Genomic DNA, 26,935 nt, shown 5'->3' with positions numbered 1-26,935 from the left:
TGCAAACCCTAAAAATAGTTCATACTGGTGCATTTGGTGCATTTCCATATGAAAGATTCTTCTGTTGAGGATAAGCAATTAAAAACTGATGTAATTATAAGCCTATCAATGAACAACTATCGTGGCTTCAATACAGAGGTCATTAAAAGTCTCTAGCAGGATAGTGTTATATTCTTGTATTGAAAAACACTGACAGATTCTGTTTATTTCATCTGCTCTACCTATATGTTCCAAAGGGAGAAAAAAGCCCTACTTGTTGTGAAGAGCTTCTAGAACAATGAAGGGAAAGGTAGTTGTCTTTGTTGATATTCAGTTGCTATATACAGAAAGAAATGCCAGTTCTAAAGTCCCTTCACATTACAATAACCTTTTCTGGATATATGTGTGTCCACAAAGAATGATATCTACTAAAATGTCCAAAATAGACTGGGGTAGAATGAAAAGGGCAAGCTTTCTAGAACAAATCCTTCTGCAGGTGGCAGCTGCTTTGATCAAATCCTACCAAATAACATTCCTAACTTTAATTAGCTTGTTAAACATTTCATTGAGGACTATACAAATTGCATTATTTCCCTTGGGCATAAAGTCCTTAAAGCTTCTCAGATCTTGGTCTTCAGAGGTCAAATGAACCCAGGTACGACTAAAATTTTTTCTGATCCTAGCCATGGAACAATAATATTCATAATACATGCTTCATACTATGGTAAGTATTAGAAAACAAAGTTTGCAAAGTTGGGGTTTTTTTCATCCGACCATATGGCATAGGAACAGATTAGTAATAAGCTCCTTCAAGTCATGGGGGCTCCTTTAGACTACCAATCTTCAAAACCAGTGCCTGAGCCTTTCCTTCCACTCCAGGTTGTGGTGTAAGTGGTGTGGGGATTAGGTGTAAATCCAAAACTCCCTGAAATCAGCTGGAAGATCTGTCTTCCAAAGGAAAAGTTAGGTCCAAAATGGGTTTCAGTCCCTTTGGCAGCAATAGACCTGTCCCCTAGCTGATGCTTCTGTATTTACTACAAATAAATTGTATCTATCAATAAAAAATGGCGTGGAAACACAGAGAACGAACAGCCATTTCTTAAATAAACAGAACTTTAGGGATCTGCCAAAGAGATGTCAGATCAGTAAGATTGCACAGGTATTTTGTTTGCCAGATATTTCAACACCCAGAATTTGGAGCACTATTATGGGATAACTGCATAAAATATATGACATAGTATTTTGAACTAGCACTTTTGTTTTTAGAAGACTATGTCTGAATTTCAAAAAAAAAAAAAAAGACAGATGTACTTTTCTCTTCCAACATTACACTGTCCAGGGCTAAAACACTGCCCATAGAAGTAGAAATTTAAATTTTTATACATTTTAAGTGACATCTCCCAGGCCCCAAGGCTCACACTGCTCCCTGCTGGATGGCGCGTTCTGCCTCCTGGAGAGTCTCCTGCAGCCGCTGCTGAAACTGTAGCTGCTGCTGGTCCTGCAGCCGCTGCTGGTCCTGCAGCCGCTGCTGATCCTGCAGCTGCTGCTGATCCTCCAGCTGCTGCTGGTCTTCTAGCTGCTGCTGGTCCTGCAGCCACTGCTGGTCCTGCAGCCGCTGCTGGTCCTGTAGCTGCTGCTGGTCTTGAAGCCCCTGCTGGTCCTGTAGCTGCTGCTGGTCTTGTAGCCGCTGCTGGTCCTGCAGCTGCTGCTGGTCCTGCAGCTGCTGCTGGTCCTGCAGCCACTGCTGGTCCTCTAGCTGCTGCTGGTCCTGCAGCTGCTGCTGGTCTTGAAGCCCCTGCTGCTCCTGCAGCTGCTGCTGGACCTGTAGCTGCTGCTGGTCCTGCAGATGCTGCTGATCCTCCAGCTGCTGCTGGTCTTGCAGCTGCTGCTGATCCTCCAGCTGCTGCTGGTCCTGTAGCTGCTGCTGGTCCTGTAGCTGCTGCTGCTCCTGCAGCTGCTGCTGGTCCTCTAGCTGCTGCTGGTCCTGCAGCCGCTGCTGATCCTGCAGCCACTGCTGGTCCTCTAGCTGCTGCTGGTCTTGCAGCCGCTGCTGGTCTTGCCGCCACCACTGGTCCTGTAGCTGCTGCTGGTCCTGCAGCTGCTGCTGGTCTTGAAGACGCTGCTGGTCCTGCAGCCGCTGCTGGTCTTGCAGCCGCTGCTGGTCCTGCAGCCGCTGCTGGTCCTGCAGCCGCTGCTGGTCCTGCAGCTGCTGCTGGTCCTGCAGACGCTGCTGGTCCTGTAGCCACTGCTGGTCTTGCAGCTGCTGCTGGTCTTGCAGCCACTGCTGGTCCTGCAGCCGCTGCTGGTCCTGCAGCCGCTGCTGGTCCTGTAGCTGCTGCTGGTCCTGTAGCTGCTGCTGGTCCTGTAGCCGCTGCTGGTCTTGCAGCTGCTGCTGGTCTTGCAGCCGCTGCTGGTCCTGCTCTGTGTCTTTCAGGAGTCTCTTCTGGTGATCCAGAACTTGGTCTCTTCTCCTCAGCTCCTCTGTTGCATTAGAGAGGCTCTGCCAGCAGACAGAGAGGAGAGTTGCTATTTAGCCCAAATAAATTTCACGTTATGTCGCTGGCTACTGACCAGTGTGGAAGAGAAATTGATTGTGAAGTAGATTTGGACCACAGCATATACTAAGGTTTTATGAATTTCCTAGCAAAAGCATTAATGACTCAGACTCTTCCCCCCCCCCCCCACCAAGTTTTTAGTATATTTGCTTTGTATAAATACGTTTTAGAAAACAAAATTATTGTAGCTAAAAAAACCCAAAACAAACCGCTATTGAAGACTTTTTCTCAAATTGTTAAAAATAAACACCCATAGCTTAAAAAAAAAATGGAGTCTTTGAAGTGTTTTCTCAGTAGCCTAAAATTCCAGTAGACTGAATAGTGTGGGTATTTATTCCTGTTATTTTATTTATACAAGGACTTCAATATTTTGAAGGAAAAATACGCAGACCAATGTTCAAAATTTTAGTGGATAGCTTATTAATCCTTGTAAACATCTTTGTAAACTGCTCTTCTCCTCCAAAAACTGTTCCAGAAAGAAGAAATAATTCTTCAAGGAAAGTTTTCATCTACATTTCAACTACAATCTCAAATGTGACAATTTTCATCTAACTGTCCCAAAACACTAAGGGAATAAAATCTGTTAAGAACAAAACTGAAGATGATTAGACATTTTTGAGTTAAAAAAAAATCCATTTTACGAGCTAGGAACAGGAAGGACAATGGGTGAGACATCATCTAGCAGATATTCTCTGCTTGGAACTGTTTGGACTGGGACACACTGACAGGTTCTACCAACCAGGCTTCAGGTTAGGGAACCCACAGTGTTCCAGTAAGTCAATGAGCAACAGCAAAAGTCTCAGGGGAATTTCGGGAATTTTTGCTACTGAGAATGTCAGAGAAGGCTTTTTCTCTCCCTGCCATAAAGTTACTTCTTCTGGGAAACAGACCCACTAAAATTTGTATTGTATTTATTATAATATTCATCAACATCCATACAGAGTTTAAACAGCTACATTTATATTTCATGAACTTCTCATGAACATTCTTATTGAATATGCTCATTCCAGCTGACTTTACTCTGTTGAAGTGAAATCTTCTTTTAGGATACATAAATCACATCAACATTTATCAACATTTCCAACAAATGGGAGAACTTGGTTTGCTGAAGACCAAACTGTAATTTATGCAGGATACCTCCTTCTACAAATCAAAAGGAAACTCCAGTGGAAAAGAGGTATTTCTAAATACATCTGTCTTCTAGTTTAGTGACACTTACAAGACAAGCTTTCTGGGAAATTCTATTGAAAGTAAATCAATTTCATGTTTGTTTTCCAAAAGAACACAGATCAAAAAATGTGTAGAAAGGAGAATCTCTTTTAAGCAAGAGAGTCTCCAAATCAAATGTACTTACATAATGAAGTTCATTTAATTGCTCTTGCAGTCTGCGGGCTTTTTCAGCATCTTTTTGCATCTCATTGAAAGCCTGTCGGCATTCTGCAAGCTGCTGGTGCAGTGAGTGGTACTCTACCTCTGCAGCATGAAGCGTTTGTGAAAATCCAAATATTTCTTGCTGTAAGACTGCTATGTTTCTCTGTCAGCAAACAAAACCAAGTGGATGGGCTATAAAATCTGCTATTTTAGCAATAAAAGAAATAATGTTTAAAACCCTAGAAAATGAAGACAAAACTATCATTTTTTCCTCTATCTCTAAAAGACATACACAAAAGTCTGAACCTGTCACCTACCAAGGGTTACTGCAAATTCTGTTTACAAAGTACTATTTTCGCCTAAAGTCTACTATAAAAGATTTTGAGAGAAAGAGTTTATCTTTTCATTTTGGTTAAAGGGAAGAAGGTTATCTTTACTGAAAGAAAGGATGGTAAACACGAGAAAATATAAAACAATAATAAAAAGCAACCTTAACACTTACATCAAGACAAAAGCAAATTTGTTCTTTTAGGCTAATACAGATCTGATAGAACTTGAAAAAAAATCTTTTTCTTGGATACACTAAACCTCCTCCCAAAATTCTCTGTCAATAAAAGAAAAGACCTATTCACACTCTAATGTGTGACAAGTCTAGTTCTGAGTGTCCATATAGTGGTACTTCATTGTCACGGACTCATCACCAGCCTGAAACAAAATAAATGGTGCTATCAAGGGAGCTTCACTGTTGCTATAAACCTTCTCTTTTCCTGAAGAAAGACTGCAAATCTGCTTACTGTGGTAGGCAGTATGTCATACAATCCCGCTGCCAGGGCCTGGGCATTTACTCTGTGGAGCCCATATGCCAGCCTCTGTATCAGGGAGTCCCTCTCCAGGTAAGGTCTGCACCCACGAGTGTTCCCTTGAACTGTCTCCAGCAGTACACTCAGCATGCCCATCAGTTTTGCAAAGCAGTTCCCAGCTGCACTGATAAGTGAGTGTCCAGAAAGCCAGGAGTGTACATCTTTAAGAAACAACAACACAAAGGAAACATCAAGTAGGTTATTTGTTCCTGTTTCTTGTAATATCCCATTCTTTTTCATTTATACAGGATGGAACCTGTAAATATTCTGAAACACTGGAATACTAAATCTGAAACACTGTTCAAACTTTGCTTTTTAATTTTCAATTTATTGAAAACTGCATGATCAAAGAAGAAAGTGCCTGAAAATGAATCTAAACACATTTGATTGAATGGCAACTTTTATACCAATTTAGTGTTTAACCTTCTGGAAAATGCATCACTTTGTCTTTGTCCTGCTATTTACCTTTATTCACATAAATTATCCCCCTTCTAATATCCTTTTTTCTGTGACAAAAATGTGGGGACTCTAAAGCTAGAGGTTAAGAACCAGGGATGGCAGCAATAGAGATGAACCAAGGGAGCCTGTATCAGTTCTCACTGTAAATAAACTCCAGAAACACTCTCCAGCCTTCAGCTTCCATGGCTCTATATACTGAAAGGATAAAATATCCATCCGCTGCTGAAGAAAATGAATCTGTTCCAACAGTACAGAGATGTGATCATTCAGAGAAGGTAGAAGAGGGTTATTATTTTATCCTGCAATAAAATTACTCCTTCAGGGAAACAGTCCCACTAAAATTTGTATTGATTAGCTCAGGATATAACTTCTAGTCAAAGGTGTCTATCATAAATATTCAGAAATATCTCTTCAGAGCTATGATCCAGAATAGTTTAGATAAAGTCATAAAAATGGAAATTATATAACCACCCTGACTTATTTATTTTTTAAATATATTTCTGCTACAACAATATACAGTTAAAATTACCTTGTCTGCTGAGAACATCCTCCAGTTCTGAGATGGAGCTGATTATTGCAGTATAGAGGTTAGAGCTAGTCAACCAGTTAAGTGCTTCAATACAGTCAACTCCTTCCTCTTCAAAACCTGTGAAACAGAATTGCAGCTAGCAGGATAATTGAATCACTAAGATATGGCACACTGCTATGTCCAGCTCTTTCAGAAATTAAGCAAAAATAAACATATAAACAACAAATTAGTCAGGACAATTTAGACTGTTTTAAGCATGCTTCCAGAATTACTAAAAAAAAAAAAAAAGGAGATGAATATTCTATTTTGCAAAACATTTTTGATATCATTTATCCTTGTAGAAGAATTATAAACTGGTCTGGCAACAGAAAGGGGCAAGTAGACATAACCTCAAAAGAAAATTTCAAAATCCTATGCTAATATTTTACCCAAATCAGAAAGTAATTTTTGTGGGTTTTAGGAGGAAATAAGTATTAAAAATTATTTTTAAAAGAAGAGGAAATACATTTTACCAAAAAAAAAAAAAAAAAAAATTAGGAGCATTGCAAGATATTTACCACAGAGAAGATGCTGCAGTGCCCAGTTCTGAAGTTTATAACACAAATATCAAGGATATCACATAGTGCTGAGTTCACGTGCATAACTGCAATCTTACTTGCAATGCTTAGCATAAGAGTAGGCATTTGCTCTTAGGGTGAAATACATTTGTGAAGAAACACAAAAACCATAAATCAATAAATAATATTTGTCAGAATGTCATTAAATATATCTTTATGCCCAAGCAATAATAATAATATTGCTCTTTGTTATCCCCATAGCATATAATTTGATATAACACTTTAAGAACATTTCACTTACGCGGCCCAGGATGCCTGCCTCTGGATTCTCCCACACAAACTTGAATTCCAGGGCTTCCTCTGCATCCATCTGTCCAGACGAAAAAGGTACAAGAATATGGGGCCAGAGCTCTCAGCCTGTTAGCAGCCAGAACTGCAATCACAGCTCTTCGGAACACATAAACCAGGTGCTTGGCTCTTCTCTGCCTTAGCCTGCCTTCATCTTGGTTTCTTTCCACCACAGCAGGGAGAGCATAAAGGAGGCTGATGATCTTCTGGTTCAGTAATTGGTGCTGGTTCACCTGTTCCTGGAGAATGTATCTTTGGCAGGACATAGCGCACAGTTGGCTGTAGAGAGAACACAGGGCCCCTGACAGCAGTGCACAGGCTGCCAGCAGGGATGAGCAATCCTTGTGAGAATTTGATAAGGTATTTTTCATGGAACTGTTTTCATGGGCCAGTTGCTTGCAGATTTTTTCAAGGCCAAACAGTTTTTGCCTGTTTTTCCGCTCTGTTTCTTCACATTCCTGCAACAGAAACAAACCAAACAAAAATAGAAGAAATATTAACTAGATGGTTTTTACCTAGACAAGAGCAAAAAGAAAATTCTTAGTTTTGCCATTCAAATGATGCATTAAAGGAGCAAAAATTGTTAGTAATGATGGTGATTAAAGTATCTCTTCTAGTAAACAATTACAGAATCAGATATATGAAACCAAAGCAATGGTAGGAGGGAAATTTACATGATCATCAACTGCAAATAATCTCCTGATTTCTGACAACAATCTACCAGTACTGTTACAGCTCACAGAAGGTCCAACACCACTTGTCTGCCCACAATACAGTTTTAGGGGTTGACTTAACAATACTGGTAACATCCTCCAATTTCAGAGAGAATGCTGCTCTACTAAGCTGAAAGCCAGTGTAAGTGAAAGGAAAACATAAGGAAGGCTGGAATATGTAACTAGACAGATTAGAGTTTTCACCATGCAAAGACTTCCAGCCCTGAAATTTGCATTAAATACAGCATTATTCTGTGAAGTAAGTTGCAGTAACTTACAAATAACAAGGGACATCTATTTCCTTAATTCACAAATTCTTTTTATTGAAAGGGGTGTGAAGGAATGTGATGGTAAAGACAGTAAATGGTTTTTGTGGAATAACATTTTGTATTTCAAATAACGCATCTAACAAGCAGTGACAGTTTTACCACTTCTCACTGTAGTATCAGTAAAGCAGAGTCTCTTAACACTGTTGAAATCGACCACTGTTGTTAGGGTCAGTACATAAGTAATTAAATTGATCCACAGGTAACACCACATTATTGTTACTCCATACAGTCTCTGCAAATGATGACACTGAAAAAGTATCTGCTGCCCTCAGTAATTCTTAAAAAAAGTAAGTTCAATCTTACAGCTTTAACATTCTCAGAAAAAAAACCACTACCATCTGTAGACGAAATCAGGCTTCTCAGCTGGGGCTGTACACTAAATTCTCTTCAACAAATACTTCAACAAAGTCATTTATTTCTTTTTTTAAGTGATGCTAATATTATCCCAGTGATGGGTGGTTTGTTGTTTGTGGTTTTTTTTTTTTTTTACTTTAAAAATATACTTTAATTCCCAAATGACCGTCAACTGCTAAGAGGATTAAACTACTGAAATAATCCATTAAATGTTACAAGAAAAAAAAAAAAAGAAATTCAGAGCACCATACCTGTGTTCTGGCTTGAATTTCTGCAAGACGATTTGAGAACTGCTCTTCAAGATATTGCTTTTCTTTCTGCCATAAATGTTTCTGTGCTTTTAATTGTTCAGACATTTTCTCAAAAGCATCCTCCTGGTTCTGCTGAAGGTTGTTCATATTGTCAGTCTTGTGCTTGCAAATATATTCTAGGTGAGATATCTGTGTGACAGGCATTTAAGAGGAAATTATTATTTAAGAGGAAATTATTATTTACCTTTTCACTTTAGTTAAGCACAGACTATTTCAGCATAAAATCTAAACTGTGATTTAATATTTTCATTAAAACTAAGTAAAACCCTATCATAGCAGATCAATTACTTGGTTCTCAAAACAAAACTAAAATATATTTTAAAACAAAGTATTTTATTTGGTTTTGCTTTTGCCATTCTTATACCACCTGCAGATATTTGTCACCTTCTTTGTAGGAAACCTGAACCAGACACTTACAACACTTTTTTTAAACCATTGTATTAAATTTTAGTAAAACAGTAAATTAAGTAAATTTTAGTAAATCAGTGATCCAAGTATATCCTTTAGAAGTTTGTGATGATTGCAAACAATAATTAAAACACAGCATTTAATTTTTTTATTTGTTTTGGGTTTTTTGTGGGTTTTGGTGGGTTTTTTTTGTTTGGGGTTTTTTTGTTGAAAAGCCAAGATATTCAGATTATTACTAAGTTTTAAAACAATTTCAGGGAATTCTAACAAAGAGAATGTTTTCTTTTCAAATAGCTCCTAATTTTATGATGTGTTTTCAACAAGCATGAAGGGATTCACTCCTGTGGTTTAACACTGCACATCCCATACAAGCTAAATGGAGGAATGAACCAAGCCAACAATGATCTCCAAATGCACACACTTGCACTTTATTACTGGAAAATATCAGCAAGACACTTCCAGATAGATCACACTGAACTGTAGAAAAAGAAGTTTTGTACCACACTGTCTAAAATCCCAGAAAAGATGCTAAGTACATGAGAAGAGTCCTTGAGACCTCACAATCAGTCTCAATAAAAAAGCTTAATCAAAAAGCAGGCACAAAAAGATACAAGCCCCACAAACACTGACAGCAATATTCACCCCCTTCCCTTCTCTTTCCTTCCCTTTCCTCTTCTACTTCAAAAGAGAAATAAACCAGAAAACAAAGTGAAACCCTAAAGAGTGGCTTAGCCACTCTTAGCTTAGTCTCTGGAGCCAGCTGACTTATTTAAAAAGGGTTTTTTTTTCCTAAAAACACAAGGTTTTCTGGGAAGAAAGGTCATGTAAGCTCACTTGCATTATTATCATGCAGAAAAGTACAGCTCCTCCTTCACACAAATGCTGACATCTTTTATAATAGGTATTTCTAAAAATATCATAATCCAAAAGTTACAACTAAACAAAAAATCCCACACTGTCATTCTTTCAAATAGTACATCTGAATCATAAACACATAATTTAAAGACGGTATTTCTGGAGAAAACGTATTTTGCCTATGGATTATGATAAAATAAAGACTTGCTTTATGACTGTAAATGACTACATTCTGTGAATTTCTTCATCAGTAAGATTAATTTATTATCTTTTAATTAGGACCCTGTGGCTAGTATCAGATATTCCTTTCAGCATGTCCTGCACAGAAGGTGGAGCTGAGAGACTTGATCCACACTCCAGTCACATCTAAATGCCCCTGGCAACAAACTGAGCAGAGGACAAGCCATAATTAATGGTGTTCATTTGTTAGTGTCCAAATCCTTTCGTGGGGATGAATATCAGTCCTTTTTAACGAGACTGCAGTGTGAACAAATGTCACTGAGCTCAGCAGAGACAGCTGAGGCCTGGGAACACTCACCCTCTCGTTAGCCTTGTGGAAGTTCAAGATCAGGGCTTCAACATTCTCATGCAAGAGTGCACCAAGCTCTGTCCAAGGTAACTCTTCCACAGGGACATTTGTCTGTTTGGTAAGCACCTGGGCCTTTGCCATGATCTGGTATAAGTTCAGGAGGATGGACAGCTCCCTCTGGAACACAAAGAAACATTATTGCTGTATCTGGGCAATGTTAAAATCAAAAGAGATGCATCATATGTGTAGGAGCAGTGCTGCATGCAGCTGAAAACAAGTCCTCAAAGTTCATTCTCACAGATTTAAAAAATTCCTCAGTTAATTTCTAATAAATGTAGAGATAATAATGCATAATATTACAGCAGAGTAAGAAAATAGATTTCCCAAAAATTATCTAATTTAGACAAAAATTATCTAATTATACATCTAGGATGTATATAAAGTATGTGAATAAATCCCAGTCCTGTGGGGGCCACAATCATAACTCGGCACAGATAAAAATTTCCATGCTCTTACTGGATGCAATTCATTCACCCATATTAATACTTTGAGGTGCATTCAAACTGTGCCCCAACACTTGCACAGCACACAGAAAACTGTCCAGTTGGCTTGGCAGCACAATACACTCCAAATTATTGTAAAAATTTGTTTTGTATGGATTATATATGATGAAACAGCTGGCCAAAACAGGCCTACAGCTCCATCAAACTCCACAAGCCGTGCCTCGTTTATTTACAATGATTTTAATCAGTGGTATAATAAATTGATTCAGGTTATAAATAAATTTTAGCAACAACAGCATGTAGTAGAAATTCAATTATTCATACTTTTAGTACAGACAATGCCTTAGAAACTTTGATTAAGATAACAGAAAGCTGTTTTCTCAAAAGCCATGAGGACAAAGTATGTAAACCACTGTATCAGTACAGTCAGAGATCAATATACGATTATCAGACTAGAGTGGAAAGAACATATTCAGGGAGCATAGAAGCGGCATAAAATATGAAAAAATACTGTACAGGTCAGGAAAGCAGGAAGGGAAAATGAAAGGAAGAAAACACACTGACATTTTTACACAATTTCAGCATGGGTATAGCAAAGACCAACAGCAATATATTAAATGTTATCTATACTTAGTTTCTGCTACAATCTTCTCCTTTTTCATTTTGGGAAGCAAAATCAAAGCTGTCTCAACAGAGTAAATAGGATCACATACAGGCACTTCTGCTTCCCAAACAAATACAAACAGCTTTGGGAAAAATACAAAGCCATCCAAAGCAATAAATACCTGATCTCATAAGGGAACCACTAATACAACTCTTCCAAAAATAAGTATTTTTCTCACCTGCTCAGGACAGTCTTGTGGCTTGAAATCCTTTGAGTAAAACAATTAAAACAACCAGCTCTATGAATATGACAGTGAGACAACCCTTTTTTTTCCTAACCTTTCAGTAACATTAATTTTGAGTCTACCATTAAATACTGTTTCCATTACCAGAAATCTTGATCATGAATGGAATCTTGTCCTGAATTTCTGTCATGTATAACATATATTTTACTAAAGAATACAAATAAAAAGGAAAACTCCTACCACAGCAACAGATAGCAAGCACTTTAAGTTTCCAGTAGAATAATTTCAGCTGGTAATTGTGTTTTGTAGTTATAAACAGCAATCATTAATGCCTGTAGTTAAGGCAGACAGTTGCTTTTCTCTCTATGTATTCCTTTTGTGCCTGATGAAATTACTTTTTCAGGCTAACTAGGCCAGCAAATGTCTTTTAATACATTAATGCTTGCATGGAAGAAGCTGTTATTCTCCCAGAAAGAAAAAAGAAGATCCTGATTTTGTCTTCAGCTTATGAATCACAGATCTGCTTGTGCAGTGGACAGCACTAAGACAAAGTGTGGAATAACTCCATCAACTGAACAAAAGACACCCACAAATCTGAAGACTCTGTGATGCAGGTCTCTGCTCCTGTCCACAGGAAACAGACCTTGTGCACCTTCCATGCTCAGAGCTCTGAGAGAGAAAGAGGAGGAGTTTCCAAGTCACCACCAAAAAAAAAAAATTATACTGCTAAGAGTATAAACAGAGCAAATGTTACCACACAATGAAAGGAGTGATTTTCTAAGCATGCTAAGAACTTTCCTTTGTCCCTGCTGCTATGCAAAAAGATGGCAAAATTGTTATTCAAGGTCTAGCTGGGTAAAAACAGTAGAAAGGCCCAAAGTGGTCATATAAGAGAAGAAAGTTTTCAGAAAATAATCCAGTGAAATACATCCAATGTGCCAAATCCACAGCAAAACAAGCAAAAAACAAAAAAACAACAAAAAATCCCCTCTGCTTTTCCACCTGAAAGCTTGAAATAATTTTCAAGCAATTTTTACAGTCAAATACTTGCACTAAACCTAAAAGAATGCATGAAATAGAAATAAACATTTCTACAATGGTAGCTAATGAAACTTGACAAAAAAGTTGGGTAGAATGAGAACATTCTTCACCTGAAATGATAATCCATATCTACAAAATGCCTTAATTAGGAATGCCAGTACATCCTACCCATACTTAAAAAAACATTTTCAAGTTAGTTTCTCCAAGGCATTGGTTACATTTATTCATGTATTAAATTTTTTAAAAGGTAGCATAATAACAAAAAGAGTAAGAGAATGGCAGAGTTCTTCCACAGCTCAGCAGAGCAAATGCAGCAAATCCTCAGCACAGTAAATATTTTGACAGTATGTTTTAAAAAACCTAAACAATGTGTGCCACATTTTTTTCCTTAGTATTGAGCTTTTTTTTCTATTCACTATTTACTATTGAGGCTTTTTTCTATTCTATTTACTATTGAGGCTTTTTTTCCTTACTATTGAGCCTTCATGCAGGCTGAAGCTGTCTGGAGGAATCACTAACGTCGCATTGGAATCTTCAGTTTTCTTCCTTTCCTCAACCTGGTCTTTCCATTGCACACCAGAGGATAAATGCTGTCTTCGTAAACTGGAAAGTTTCCACAATAAGATACTTTAACCAAAATTACTTTTGTCAAATGCACCATGTTCTTTTAAAGGATAATCAATGGATTTGGCAGATACCACTTTAGCACATCACATGGATTCTGAAGCTGCTTGCCTTTCTTAATTGAATGAAGAAATTTATATTCCTTCTAAGAAAGATTTTTCAAGAGGTCATATTCTCAGTCACCAAGCCTCGTGTCATGCAATTCAAAGATTATTTGGATGTGGCCTCAAATTTACACACAACAAACAGAATTCTTCATATTTTAATTAACACAACAGTTTTCTTCAGAGAGACTATGTCACATCTTGCACCATCAACCCTGATTTCAAGTGCAGTTCTTGCTCTTAAGGTTTCCACATGCCTGAGTCTACTCTGGAGTGACTTTTAAAGCAGACTACTCAGAATTTTAATCTGTTCTTGTACTGTTTCAGTCAGGAAAACAAATATATCAAGAGCCTGGCACGACTAAACAGGCAGCTGATGAGGAAAATACAAGGCCCAATAATAGCATAAAGGAGACAGAAAAAGAGACAGGAATCCAAGGAAGAATTTAAAAAGATTGCTCGAATATTTAGGCACGGTGTCAGGAAAGCCAAAAGCTTGCTTAAAATTTATGTTTGCAGAGGATGACAAAGGCTTTTCCAGCTCAAGTTTTAAGTATCTTACTAAAAAACATCCCCATAACCATGAATCTTGTATGAGTTGCTCAGGCCACAAACTTCCTTTCTCGTAGGAAAACCAGTTTCTTTCATTCTCCACTACCACCTGAGTGAGTAAGTCAACATAAACACTTGTGTATACAGACCCATATAGTCCTAGGCTGAAAGAGAGGTCACCAAGTTCTGTTACCACAGACACAGTGCTGTGCTGGGCAGGAAACATACCAAGAGATTTCCTCTGCTCTCACACATTTCAATATTTTTTAACCATTTAAAGCTTTCAACAGCCATTCAAAAGTTGAAAACAAAGATTACCCACTATAAAGGATATACAACTTCTTGATAGGAGCCTTAGAGATTCAACTGAGTTGCATAAGTGGAAAATAATGTCTTCATAATAATGTAAGTGTATGTAGAAAAGCCATCTTTTCTAGACCTGCTGCCTATGTTTTCCCACACTCACCCTAACCACTACTGGAGGCTGGACCATACCATAACTATGATTTTCAAAATTTTTGGTTTGGCAAAGAATCTGTAACAGGCCAGATATTATCTGTACCATTCACAATACCCTTGGTTACTGATATGGGCCTGTTATTAATGGACTGCCAGGTTCTGAACCTTTAGTTTGGTTTGGCACATTGCACTAGATTTTCTGCTGACTGAAAATTGCAGGGAATGTAAACTACTAGTTGTACTCAAGCTGTCTACTGCCATTTTACAACAGCTTTAAAAGGAAACTTACACTTTTTTTCCTATCTCATGTGCATTTTCTGACTCTCTGAAATCTTCTTTCCTTGCTACCCCTGAAAAAACTTCTCTCCTGCCGTGTTGCTCTTCCTTCAAAGCGCCTTCAAGTTCTTGAATTCTCAACTACCAAGCGATAAGGAAGCAGTTAAAGGAAGTTAGGAAAACTACCATGATCTTTAATGCTGTTTGCTGTTCTAATTTTCACAGCTGAATACATTCTATTAATTCTATATGGAATTAGAAAGCATTGAACAATGTAAAAATGTAATCATACATAGAATTCAAAACAGAGAGAAATAGATATGCTGACCAAAAGCACATATTGTTGTCCTTTCATGGAGTTTGGATTTTCCTGTTTTCTAGTATTTATATTACTGAAGTTTTCCAGGGGAATTCTATTTCTAAGTAACAGTTTAAGTAATAACCTTGTAAAAGGGTGGGCTTAACAGTAAACACTACACCTGCACTCAGAGCAAAGCGCATGTGGAGCTTGTTCATACATATAAACAAGGAGGAAAACATTACCAGTTCTTCACCTATATAAGACAAATCTCTAACTTCAAGGAATGCTACCCTCCAGTTCCTTTGTATGTTGTAGAAGCAGAGAAGGAATCAAGAAAATTGAATCACCACTACTTATTTAATCATCACTTCAGAAATCTAAGTGACTGTTCTTATAGAAGGTCATAAGAAAATAACTGACTGAAGAAGTGGCAATGCTTATTTGTGTTACTCAGAAAACATGAAAAAAATATGATATTCCTTTTGTTTTCCCATATAGATTTTCAAAAGTCCAATATGAAGGCTTTGTTAGTCAGTATGAGATCACTCAGCAGTTATCTTACATGTTTTTACACTTGCTTTTTAAAATAAACCCTAATTGCTTTAATGGATCAAACTCTGTGTGATACAGTTTAGTAACATAAGAATTTCATATTGAAGTATACATATTGCATTTTTTAATGTATTCAAACTTGTCTGGCAACTGCAGATGCAATAGCTTTGAAGCTGAAATGTACTCAGCTGAAATTTGAAACTGCAGTCTCAGGATGCATTAATATCTCACACCAAGAGAAGCTGGATGTATGCACTGTATCTCCAAAATTATCTAAATACCCATTCCAAAGATATAGGACAGAATAGTTTAAATGAGATATTTTTCTATTACCTTTTACAATTTTGACACACACTGCAAAAAATCTCCTCAGTGTTTTCACTGGAGCAAGGAAGTCTTAGCATTTTTCAAAGATTGTACCTTTACAAGTTCATCTTTTGTTTCACTGTAAACTTCTACCAAATATTTAATTAGAAGTTTACCTGCATGATTTCTGTAGTGGATTTACATTGGATATATGCTAGTCTTACTGCTGCAGCATTTTCCTCCAGTTCCTTTATTTTCACTGCATCTGCCTAAAAGTTCATTTTGAAAATATTAAGTCCAGAAAGATGACAACATCATGCAAAGACAACTTAATTTGTTCAGTTTATTAGGTCTCCATAAACCAGCCTATGGTATCTGAACTACTTGCACTTTGGAACTGTGAAAACTCATATCAATAGATAAGTAAAAGAAAACAATTACATATCCAGAACATTAAAATAAATTTTTTGTTTAGTTAAAGAAATTGATGTAGGATTATGTTCTTGCTGCACTTTTTATACTCACAGATATCCATCTCCATGTAAAGGCCTGGACATGGAACTTCAATTGAAAAAATGCTTCTAGCAAAAGCAGTAACTACAGAGGTGCTATAATAGAAATTCACATGCAATTTTAACTATGCTGTTTCCTATCAAAAATATCTTTTCACTTAGACTGATGACTGATTTGAAAAGAACAATACACCCCAAAAGGACTCCTGCCTTCAAGTAATGCAACAAAGATCAAGAAAAAGACATGAAAAGTCATTTAAGACACCTGAAGTGACACAGATACAAGTAAAACCATTGATTTTGGACAGGTAAAGCAAAGTAGCAAGTATGTGAGACTGAAGCTGACTCTAAGCACTTCAGTTAGGGAAATAATAACTGAAAAATAAATAAATTTAAATACAAACTGATGGCAATAAATTTAAACTCTGTATAATCTCACACATTCACAAAAGGAAATAATTGTGAAACAGAGATCTGTGGAAGGCCCATTAAAGAGAAAGTTACGGCACAGAGCTTACCAAACCTACTCCACAACAGCATCAGCCAAAAGACTTTAGCTTTGCGTCCTCCCACAAGATCTATCTGCTTAACATGCTTAAATTAAATTTTTAAAAATTCACAAATCCTGCACAAATACTGCCACTATACCTCTATATTGCTAAGAGTACTTTCCCACTGACATAAACCTCTTTCCATCTGCAGTTCAAACACCAGTCTCAGATCAGGCTTGCAGCATTCACCTGTGAATCCACCTTTCCTGCGAACTGATACTCCACATTTTGTTAATCAAACACAAGGCACCCAAAGCCTAACTCAGTGGTTTCACCCCTCAAAAATGAAACTGCTCAGTTGTGCCAGTGCTTGCTGAGGCTCCCAGCAGCAGGCAGAAAGCTCTACCTCCAGTTCTTTGATGAGCCACTCCTGCTGTTTATTCTTGAAATCCAGACAGTCGGCCTGGAGCCTCAGGATCTTGCTGCAGCCATGGTGCTCTGCCTCCATATCCTTCAACTTCCTGACAGTGCTTTTCAGGGCAGCATTTGTTTCCTAAATATAAATAGGTACATGAATAAATAAATACACCTAGAGGTACTTTTTCTAAGACAAAGTATTGCAGTAGAGAGTTCAACAGAGGAGGGGAGACCACATCAGAAGATGATGTTAGAATTTTAAAATCTAAGATGTCAGCACATGGCAACAGAAGTCTTTACCCAAGAGCAGGCACGCTTTTAATTCAACACCAAGAAATCTCTGTTGGCCCAAAAATCACTGTGAACATGATCTTCTGTGGTAACACTAAAATCAGAGTCAGATCTCCACAGGAAATCTTTCCCTAAAAGAGTACAGCCCTTCCAATCTCTTCTGTCTCCCAGCTCAGTGGCAATGACAGAAACAGGGTGCATTTGGTGAAATTATGGGGATGGGGACATGGGGACAAAAGTTCATTTTTGTTATGATTTTAATAGCTAGAACTTCAAATCAGATATTTTGAGAAACAATTACTCCCACACACCAAATAATTTCATTTTCTACTATTCTGAAAAGGATTTTCTTCTTTCTAGAAACTGAATTACTTGAAAAACTTATGAAATATGAAGCCCTCAGTAGAATAAAATAAGCTGGTCCCCACTTCAATTTCTGCATACAGAAATTGAAGTAAGGTACAGGCTGGGAGAATTACTGACATTACTGGACTCTGAAGCTCTGTGAAGTCACTGCTAGAAAATCCCCATAGTCCATATGAATTTGGACCAAATTTAAGCTAATCCTCTAGCTTTACATGTCCAGCAAGACAGGTTTCTTCCCTTCGGAATGCAAAATAAATAAATAAGTAAATCAACAATCCAAAATTAACAATTTCTATGGATATATATACCTGGAAAGATATAGAAATATTGATTTCTTTAGGCTTATCTTCCAGATATCACCAAAAGTGAACTGGGAAATGTGAAATAATTAATACATAGTTTGCTGTAAAATACTACAAAAAATTAAAAACATTTTATACTGGAAATGTAATTAACATCAGCAAACTAAAATTGTCATGAATATATCAAGCTTGTTAAACAAGTCAGTATGAGCTGCAGGATTTCAGAGTTTTGAAGAATTTCTGAACCTTTTGGAGGCGGTATGACTGTTTAATATTAGTCCCGTAGCCACCTGCAAATATTTGCTCATGAAAACCATGGCTGGCTTTTTGTTTTGTTTTGTTTTGTTTGTTTGATTTTTTAACCGAGTGTAAACGACACAATCTCCCAAGAATTCTAAGAAAAAAAAAAAACAAAAACCGAGAAGGGATATGATCGCCTCCCTAACCACGAGGGGATGCTATTGCCCTTCCTATCGAATCCAACCCCTCCTATCTCATCACGAACCTGTCACAAAGCAGAGGACGACTTTTCCAGCGTGTTCCAGACACACATTTCAAAAATTCTATGACTGCACTCCCATGCCTACCTCAGCATTTTCACAGCCAAGTTCAGAACTGGCTTCAGTTTGTGAAGAGCAGTTTTTCCAGCCAGGATTTGCCTACATGCTCAGAATCCCACTTCTCTGCATGTATTAAGATCACAATTAAATCTCCTTAGCTTTCATTTCATAACAGAATGATTAAACGAGATTTAAACCAGGCCTGTAAATACACAACGCAAAAGACTGCAACACATTCAAAGTCACAATTTATAAACCCAGACATTTCTGATGTTTATCTGACAAATTTAAATGAATTAATCTTTCAAGCAACAACTAATGCAGTCAAGTCCAGATGTAACATTTTTTATTTCCCAGAATTTTATAACTATACATAACATAACTTTAGGGTGATGGGCAGGGGAACAGCTACAAAAGCAAAGGGGAAAAACTGAACATTTTTACTGCTGAAGGCAGGTAAGGTTTGGCACCTAGAAGTGAATCTCATTTTCCTTTCAGAGAGTTTTGAAAGTTCTGAAAGACTTCTGAATTCAGAGACGTCAAGATTCTGAAAGCCAACAGCTCACACTGACCTGTTTAATGAGCTACATGTATTCATGGCAATCTTCGTCTACTCATGCAAATTACATTTCAATTTTGTAGCTTTAATACATTAACCAACAAAGCCCCTACAACCACTGGCAGAGAACATTGCCAGGGAACTGACAGAGAACACAATGTCCTGAGCCATACGCTGCTCCTTTTGTCCTTTTTCAAGGAAAGAGCATAGCATACTTTTTCAACTTTGATCTTCTGATGCAGCATTAAACTCTCTGAAGGTAGCTTCTATAAAACACTGTACACAACAGAAGGCAATACTCTTCCAGAACCTCCTCAAATTAATTCATCCACTTACTGTTAGCCAGAACTCTATCTAAAAGTAGGCTTGTTCACAGCTGATATCCTGTGTAACAATCAGCTTTGAATGAAAACTGACTTGTGTTTCTGCTTGTTTTGAGAAGGACCTTAGGTCCTGTCCACAAGCTCTTCTGTTTTTCACTACTGCTCTGTACTGATAACTTGGGTTAGGTGTTTATCATGACAAACAGCCCGCAACACATTCCATCAAAGCCCCAAACCAGCATTATACACTAAGTGTAACTTCATAAAGCTAAAATCTTCAGAACTATTCTGCAGTATTTAGCTATTTGGGGGATTTTTTTTTCCCCTTAAACCAGAAAAACCCCACACTTTGCACCAAAAAAACTTTCAGCCAGCATCTAATGGAACTTTCCATCTATTAATACACCATACCTTATAAGCCCTTTCTATTTCAGCTTTTTCTTTAAAAAGGAATTCCATTCTAGCGAGGTGTTCTCTGAGGATGTTATCTCTATCCACTGCAAATCTTTGCTGCTCCTCTTCCCACTGCCACTGAGCACTTTGAATCAGTTTCTCTGTCTCTGCTCCATTCTTCTGGTATTTGTCATTGAGTACTGTTGTTTACAAAAAAAAAAAAAAAATAAAAGAAAGAAAAGGGAAAGAGAAAAAGACAAACAGCACTGCAAATAAGCATGTTCAGGGAAAAAAAGAAAAAAGGTAAAATGAACATAAATTCACAACACAGAATCTCTGTATTGTGATATCTTGTGAAACACAGGAACACTAACGCTTCCAGTTTCACTACAGAGAAGCAATCACATTTTGTGTTCCTGTAGCATCTTTCACACAAGGACATAGAAATGCTTTGGAGATTTTTACAAATTAAAGCTCTTCTCCCTTTGGAAAGGAATAAAAATTCCACTATAGAATGGGGAACTTAATTGCATTTTTCTGCAACAGTTGGCTTGCTTTTTTCCAAATATTTATGTGAAACTTTAGTCTGTATCAATTAATTTCAAGCTCAGTTTAAGTAACAGCAAATACAGTTACCTGCCACATGAAAAAGACAGTAGGAAAAACTAAGGCAGGTTGGGCTAATGAGCAAACGCTTGGCTTTTCTGGGGAAATTTACTGCTGCTCAAGAGATTTGAATCTTCAGCCCAGCAACTCCCCTAAGATAGGGAAACACTGCATATATTTCTCTGTGAAAGCTTAAATGCCAAGGAAAAGTTATTTTCCTATAAGCAGTTTTACTAGGGACTTTGCTTCATTTCACAAACTGGCTTTTGGGTCAAAATATTTTGTATTCGCTCTTTATGTTACTGAGTACAACTAGCTATGTTGGTGCTTATGTGATCACCATTTTCTAATAGATTTTTACTTCAAATTCATTCCATTCTTCTGAAATTTCTTCCTAGCTGAAACAACCAGAAGAGACATGGTGGGAAAACACAGAGAATTAGTGGACACGATGGGGAAGACCTGTCACATGTTAGGAAGTCAAGCCTCAAGAAGAACAGCAGAAAAACAGTTTGGAGAAAATACTAAAGACAGGGTGCTCTGTCCAAAGAGTTAAGTTGGGATTGTATCAAAAACACCACATGAGGTGAACAAGGCTCCAAGAGGCCAGGAATAAAGAAGCGGTAAGTTAAAAAATGAAAAAGAAATGACAAGCAACACCAGAACTAGTTGGCTTCTTTGACATTTGTCACAATAAAAACAAAAACAGGAAAAAACTCCCAAGAAAAAACCAAACCAAACCAAAATGAAAATCAAACCCAAAACAAACAAAAAACCTGAACCAAACAGAAACAGTTTGAGAAATTTAAACCAACCATAAGATTTATGTTATTTGTGTGTTCTCCAAATGAGTGAAAGAGTATTTCTTGTTATCTATTTAAAAAATCAGGTCATATAAGTGCACTGGCAAGTTTCAAGGTCTCCTTCCATCCTTTTAAGGTTACAAACTCCAGGAATGCTCCAATCTTTTCAGTGAACATCAAAGTTTCACAAGCACATCTCCTGTATGAAATTTAAAGAGCATTATACTTATTTAGTTAACAAAAAATACATCTCCACAGCTTTTAAATGTGAGAAATATCACTCTGAGAAGGATTAAGAAAGTTTGAGTTTCTGAATGCAGAACAAGTACAGGAAAAAAAATGTGTAGGTAAAACCCTTCCTTTCTGCAGACTACTGTCATAATATGTTATTTGTATAAAAACAAAACCAAAGATGACAGAAAGAGACCAGATATGAGCAATGAAAAGCTAGAAATATTTGAAAATATGAAAGAACAAAGTGGTACTATAAGAACTCCTGGGGGAAAAGGTGGTGGTTTTGGAAAGAGTGTAAATAAATTTAAACAGGGCTAGATTTTTTTCCCCCCTGAAATGGAATAGGAAGAACTGCTGGACATAGTGATAAGCAGGATGTGGAGAGGGACACCTTAATTACAATTCTGTACACACTGAAGGAAGGAATAACAGAAGGTAAGGAGCCAGAGAGAAAAAGGGTATTGATAGGTTCAGCAGGTTATGTTTAATTCATGAGACAGCAAGGGTTTTGTAAACTCTTATGAGCTTACAGAAGCAGATGAGTAAGACATGGGAAAATAAGACACTTCCAAAATATGCTGTAACCATAAAACCTTGTGAAATCTCTGCTTGTTTTAACGACGTGGGACTGATGTAGCCTCTGGTCTGCAATTTCTCTTTTTTTTTTGAAAATTACCTTGCGGTTTCAAAAGTTTGTTTTTTACATCACACAGCTCGTCCTCTGCAGAATACATCTGTGTATCAGACACCTTTTTAGCAAGTGACATTTCACTCTCCAGACCTTGATGAAGAACCTCTCCTCTCTTCAGTTTCGACCTTAATTTCATTACTTCTTTTTCCCAGAGAGAAATCTAGAAAATAAATATTTTGGATATTGCATTCATAGCTGCCATCATATCTCGTCTGAATTTGAAATACAGTCTTGAAACTGCACACTGTAGGTACTTTTTTTTTTTAAATGCAAACTGATCCTATTCCTAGATCATTTTTCATGTACCTTAAATATACCGCTCTGTTTTTCCAAACATACTCTGCCTTAAGAAAATAGAAGTTATAATTATATTCCAAAGGCATTTTTCTGGTAACTGTATTAACAACTAGAAAAACAATGTGTTGACATACTAGATTATCAGATACCCAGTAACTCATTACGTAAACACAAACCTCAGTTCAATGATGTTCAGCAGTCATCATAGCAGTTAAAAGCAGAATGCTATTAAACACAACAAACAAAAGGCTTCAAAAAGAGTTCTTATCTGCTGTATGAAAGATAGTCTAGTCACTGGTGCCAAAAACTGGACCTAGGAAACCAGCCTTAAGCAATTTAAATGCAAGAAGGTGGAAAATAAAACATGCATTTCTTCAGAGCATCTACAAAGCAGCACCATCCTTATAAACAGGAGCTCCATTCATAGGAAATAATTTAACCCCATTACAAAGATTTTCCCTGATGTCTTGTGGCAAACTAGTACCTAAATGAAGTAGCAGTGAGAAAATACTTCATTAAAATTTTCTTTAGTTTGAATTTTTATTCCTGCTATAAGTAAAAATTCTGCTCTTAGCAGTCAGAGGCACCCGGTGTGGGTGCTCATTCATCTGTTTTCAACTAAATACAGGCAATAAACCAAGTTTGTTGATCCCTGTCCATTGATTTAGAGATTCCTTCTTCTTACACAGTGACTTGCTCTTGTCATGCTCCCATTGTTCCATCAATGGTAGGGTGATTCTGTAAAATGTAACCCTAGAATTACTGGGATTAAAACACTCAAAGAAACAAATCACATCTTACATTGAGAATTCCAAAGCTGGAGGTGCAAAATATTCTTCTGCGTGACTTTGCTCTTATGTAGTGCTCAAGTTTCTTACACACACCTTCAACTATTAGCAATGACACTAAAAATTATATCAGTTCCTATGGACAGGCGTGAGATGTCTGTACAATGCTACTACTTTGTTATTTTCCAACTGGTGACTGTGATTTTGATTCACCCTATGAGAGGACTATTTCAAGGAAACAAATTACATCTAGTCCAAGGGCAAAATGAAGCAAACAAACAAACAAAAAAACTCCTTACCTCTTGATTGTGTTCATTGTTTAATTCCAAATTATTTTTCTCAAGCTTAATGGCTTTCTGTCTCCGATGTTCAACAGGGTCCATTTTTGATTGATTTCTATTCTAAGGTAACTGTGACCCTTATATATCATTACCAGAGCTGAAAAATGCATTTTGAAAAAACATAAGCATTCCTTTGAAGTTTTAATGCTTTTTTACTTCAATTACCCAAACATGGGTCCAGAGTTTTAAACATTCATATAAACAAAATTACTTTATGCAGTTTTCATCTTGCTCTTCGAAGAAAGGATTGCATAGAATTCCTTATTTTGCAAGATATGAGAGACGTGGCAGCAGGAAATTAAAAGAGAGATTCACTTTGGATTAACAAAGTTAATTTCAGCATAATACATTTGTTATTATTTTTCAGTATCTTTATTTTCAATAATGAACTTCCATCATTTTTGACAATTAACTTCCAGGAGGCTTAAAAACATCATTCCAATCATGTAAGTGTAAAAAACTGGCAAGCTTTTTGTGTCCACAGTTAAGTCTCATTTTTTAACATGAGTTACCATCTCAAAACCAGCTCTGTCATGAAACAAACATACAGATGCAGAAAAAAGGCTCTCTTTTACACACTTTGTCTTCAGAGATACATACATTCAAATTACAGACATGCAAATTATCACAAACACAACACAAATTAAAGGTTTAGTCCTCCAAACTAACCTGTTTTATGATAATTTCCACTACTACTTCAGTTAAAATCTACTTGGCAGTTAGCAGAATCAGCTCTCGAGCACCAAAAACAATAAAAAGAGTCAAAACGAAGTTCCTACATATGAAGTGAAAAATTTATACATAGAATATACAAATTTATACATATATACACTCACATAAATATGCGTATATATACATATTCATATATATGCATATATACATATGTATATAAATATGTATATTAAAATACATATTTATTAACTAGTTAAATAATTTTCAGTGAAATTATTATAGCTTCAAACTAGACAACTTTTAAGTCATTTCAGTTCTTGAAAATCAATGTTCCTATAGATCAAATATATATTATTTGATATATATTGGTTTTCACATTGTTTCAAGTATGTAAGACTGCAATAACTATTTTCTCCACACAAAAGTACAAAAGTTTATGAGCAATAAATGTGAAATACACCAATAAAAGAAACATTATTAAATTAACCACTAAATTGGTATCATATAATACAGAAACATAAATACTAAAATACCATACCTTTGTCTACATGAAGTATTTTTTACAAAAATGACACCATACTGGCATTTAATTAATAGATATTTCTTAATAAAAAGTGACCACTTTATCCCTAGATTTGCGTAGGCACAGTTAACATTTTTCATTACCAAAAAGTTACCTGATGACATATTTTTGTCTCGTATTTTTTTTTGACTGGCAAAATCGACACAAATGCCATCAACAAGGGGATCAGTAACTTCGATTAAATTTTGTTTTTAAAAACATTACCACTATTAAAGGATGGAATTTCAGGTTTTTAGCTGCAGACTATAAATATTTTAAAACTGAATAAATACTAAGTATAGTCCCATCCAAAAAGAAGACAGACTGCATCTGTAAGATCAAAACAGCTATAGGTCATCAGAAATTGTTCCACAAGTTTCCGTGTTTTTAAAACACTTTATGTATTTAATAAACGTAGGAGATAAGAATCATTAAAACCTTCATGCACTGCAAGAAAACCACAAGCTCTTTACTGGTTTTCAGTACTTACTACTAGAACCGTACCCAGAGCAAGCAACATGACACAAAGTGCAAGAGATCAGCAACAATTAAAATCACTTTGTTTAATGTAATTCAGCTACTGCAATAAGAAGATTTGGAAATAAGTAGAACCTGAACAGCTAGAGCATCTGTAAGCTGAATAAAATCTTCTTTGTAGACATTATGTAGTAGGTTTGAGAGACCCTTTTCTCACCCTTTCTGGGGAAAACACAGAAGAATTAAATGCAATTAATTTTATTCAGAGATGATGAATGAATTGTCAATCTCAGCTGAAAATAGCTAAAAGCCAGACTGCATGAAGGGGGAAAAGCTAAGCCCAAACAAAAAAATGGGGAAGGCTTGGTCCAAGAAATAGGAGTTATGGAAAGGGTAACCATTTATTTGGTCTGTAGGCAGCAGGGGAGTCATTTGGCTTCTTTAAACCTGGTGAGATTTAATATAACTTTTGTGGAGACCATGCAGAATGAAAGCAAGAGAACAACTACATTTTGTAAAAACATTTAAGGTTTTAATTAAATTACATTGGCTTGTATGGCATTTAGAGTTAAAGAAATCTGTTTCTTCCAGCTTTACTATCAAATATCCACCAACAAAAAATCATAGTGGAAACACCTACACATTTAAACTTACTCAGAGGAGAAACTAACTATTCTGCTTAACTTAATCGGGGGTGAGGGGGAATAAAATAACCAAAACAATACCAAGCACAAATTACACAACAACCCAAGCATTAGCAAATTAAGGATGCTGTGGAAATAAAAGGTGTCTTAGAGCATTAAAACAGAGAACATAATATTACGTACTGGCAAAAAAAGCATCAGACACCTTTTTGAAATAGCATTTTATGCACAGCTTCTGAACTCACAAGGCAATTGGTGGAAACACAAACATATATATCAGAAAACCCTAATTTTTTTGTCACAGTGTAGAACCAAAAAACCCTAAACCAACCAAACCAAAACCAAACTAAACCAAACAAAAAAAACCTCCCAAAAAACGCAAAACCAAAACAAAAAGAAGACAAACCCAATAAAAAAACCGAAGCCATCCAGTGACAGAACTGCTGAATTATTACTATGTTAACCACTTCCTTTTGGTTGTCTACTTAAACACTTTCAAATAAAATAGAAATTAGCCTTTTTTGTTCTAAAACAAAACTAGCCTGTTTTTTTTTTTCAAACTAGAATTTGTGTTTCTTTGTGATACCTTCTTTAATTGTCACACCATGGCCAGCAAATGCAGTACTTTTGAAAGCCTTTCTACTACCACTTGTAGGAGATTTTTCCTTCCATTTTCATGTAACAACTAGAAGTGCTACAACCAGAAAGCTCTCAGATGATTCAAAGACAAAACCGCACAAACTCCCTGGAAAACTTCAAAGCATGCACAATTTGCAGTTTAACGAAATTCAGAGTATGTTTTCTACTACCATTTTCATATATTACTAGCTCATCAACCCTTGGTTTTGAACTAAAATACATTTTCTACAAGCTACAGCTTTTA

The 26,935-nt window shown here is 36.6% G+C and overlaps 1 protein-coding gene across 1 annotated transcript; it reads right to left on the bottom strand.

The window, feature by feature from the left end:
- Positions 1 to 217: 217 nt before the first annotated feature.
- On the bottom strand, positions 218 to 17,234 carry LOC132322450 (coiled-coil domain-containing protein 171-like). The gene is made up of 8 exons (XM_059836941.1): positions 17,133 to 17,234; positions 10,167 to 10,334; positions 8,306 to 8,494; positions 6,612 to 7,116; positions 5,754 to 5,870; positions 4,700 to 4,926; positions 1,992 to 2,479; positions 218 to 221 (listed from the first exon to the last, which is right to left on the bottom strand). The coding sequence occupies exons 1-8, from the start codon at positions 17,232 to 17,234 to the stop codon at positions 218 to 220; spliced, it is 1,800 nt and encodes a 599-aa protein (XP_059692924.1).
- Between the last annotated feature and the right edge of the window lie 9,701 nt (positions 17,235 to 26,935).

The sequence above is a fragment of the Haemorhous mexicanus genome, chromosome Z, assembly GCF_027477595.1.
Source record: "Haemorhous mexicanus isolate bHaeMex1 chromosome Z, bHaeMex1.pri, whole genome shotgun sequence".
NCBI classification, from domain to species: Eukaryota; Metazoa; Chordata; class Aves; order Passeriformes; family Fringillidae; genus Haemorhous; species Haemorhous mexicanus.
This window is presented reverse-complemented; position numbering and strand designations above follow the sequence as displayed.

Excerpts from the sequence above, each read along its gene's own strand:
- LOC132322450 (XM_059836941.1), bottom strand. The coding sequence starts at position 17,234 with ATGGAGGCAGAGCACCATGGCTGCAGCAAGATCCTGAGGCTCCAGGCC. Across the intron at positions 10,335-17,132 it reads GGCTCATCAAAGAACTGGAG|AGGGAGCTGTCCATCCTCCT; the intron begins GTAGAGCTTTCT and ends TTTGTGTTCCAG. Across the intron at positions 8,495-10,166 it reads TCCACAAGGCTAACGAGAGG|ATATCTCACCTAGAATATAT; the intron begins GTGAGTGTTCCC and ends CCTGTCACACAG.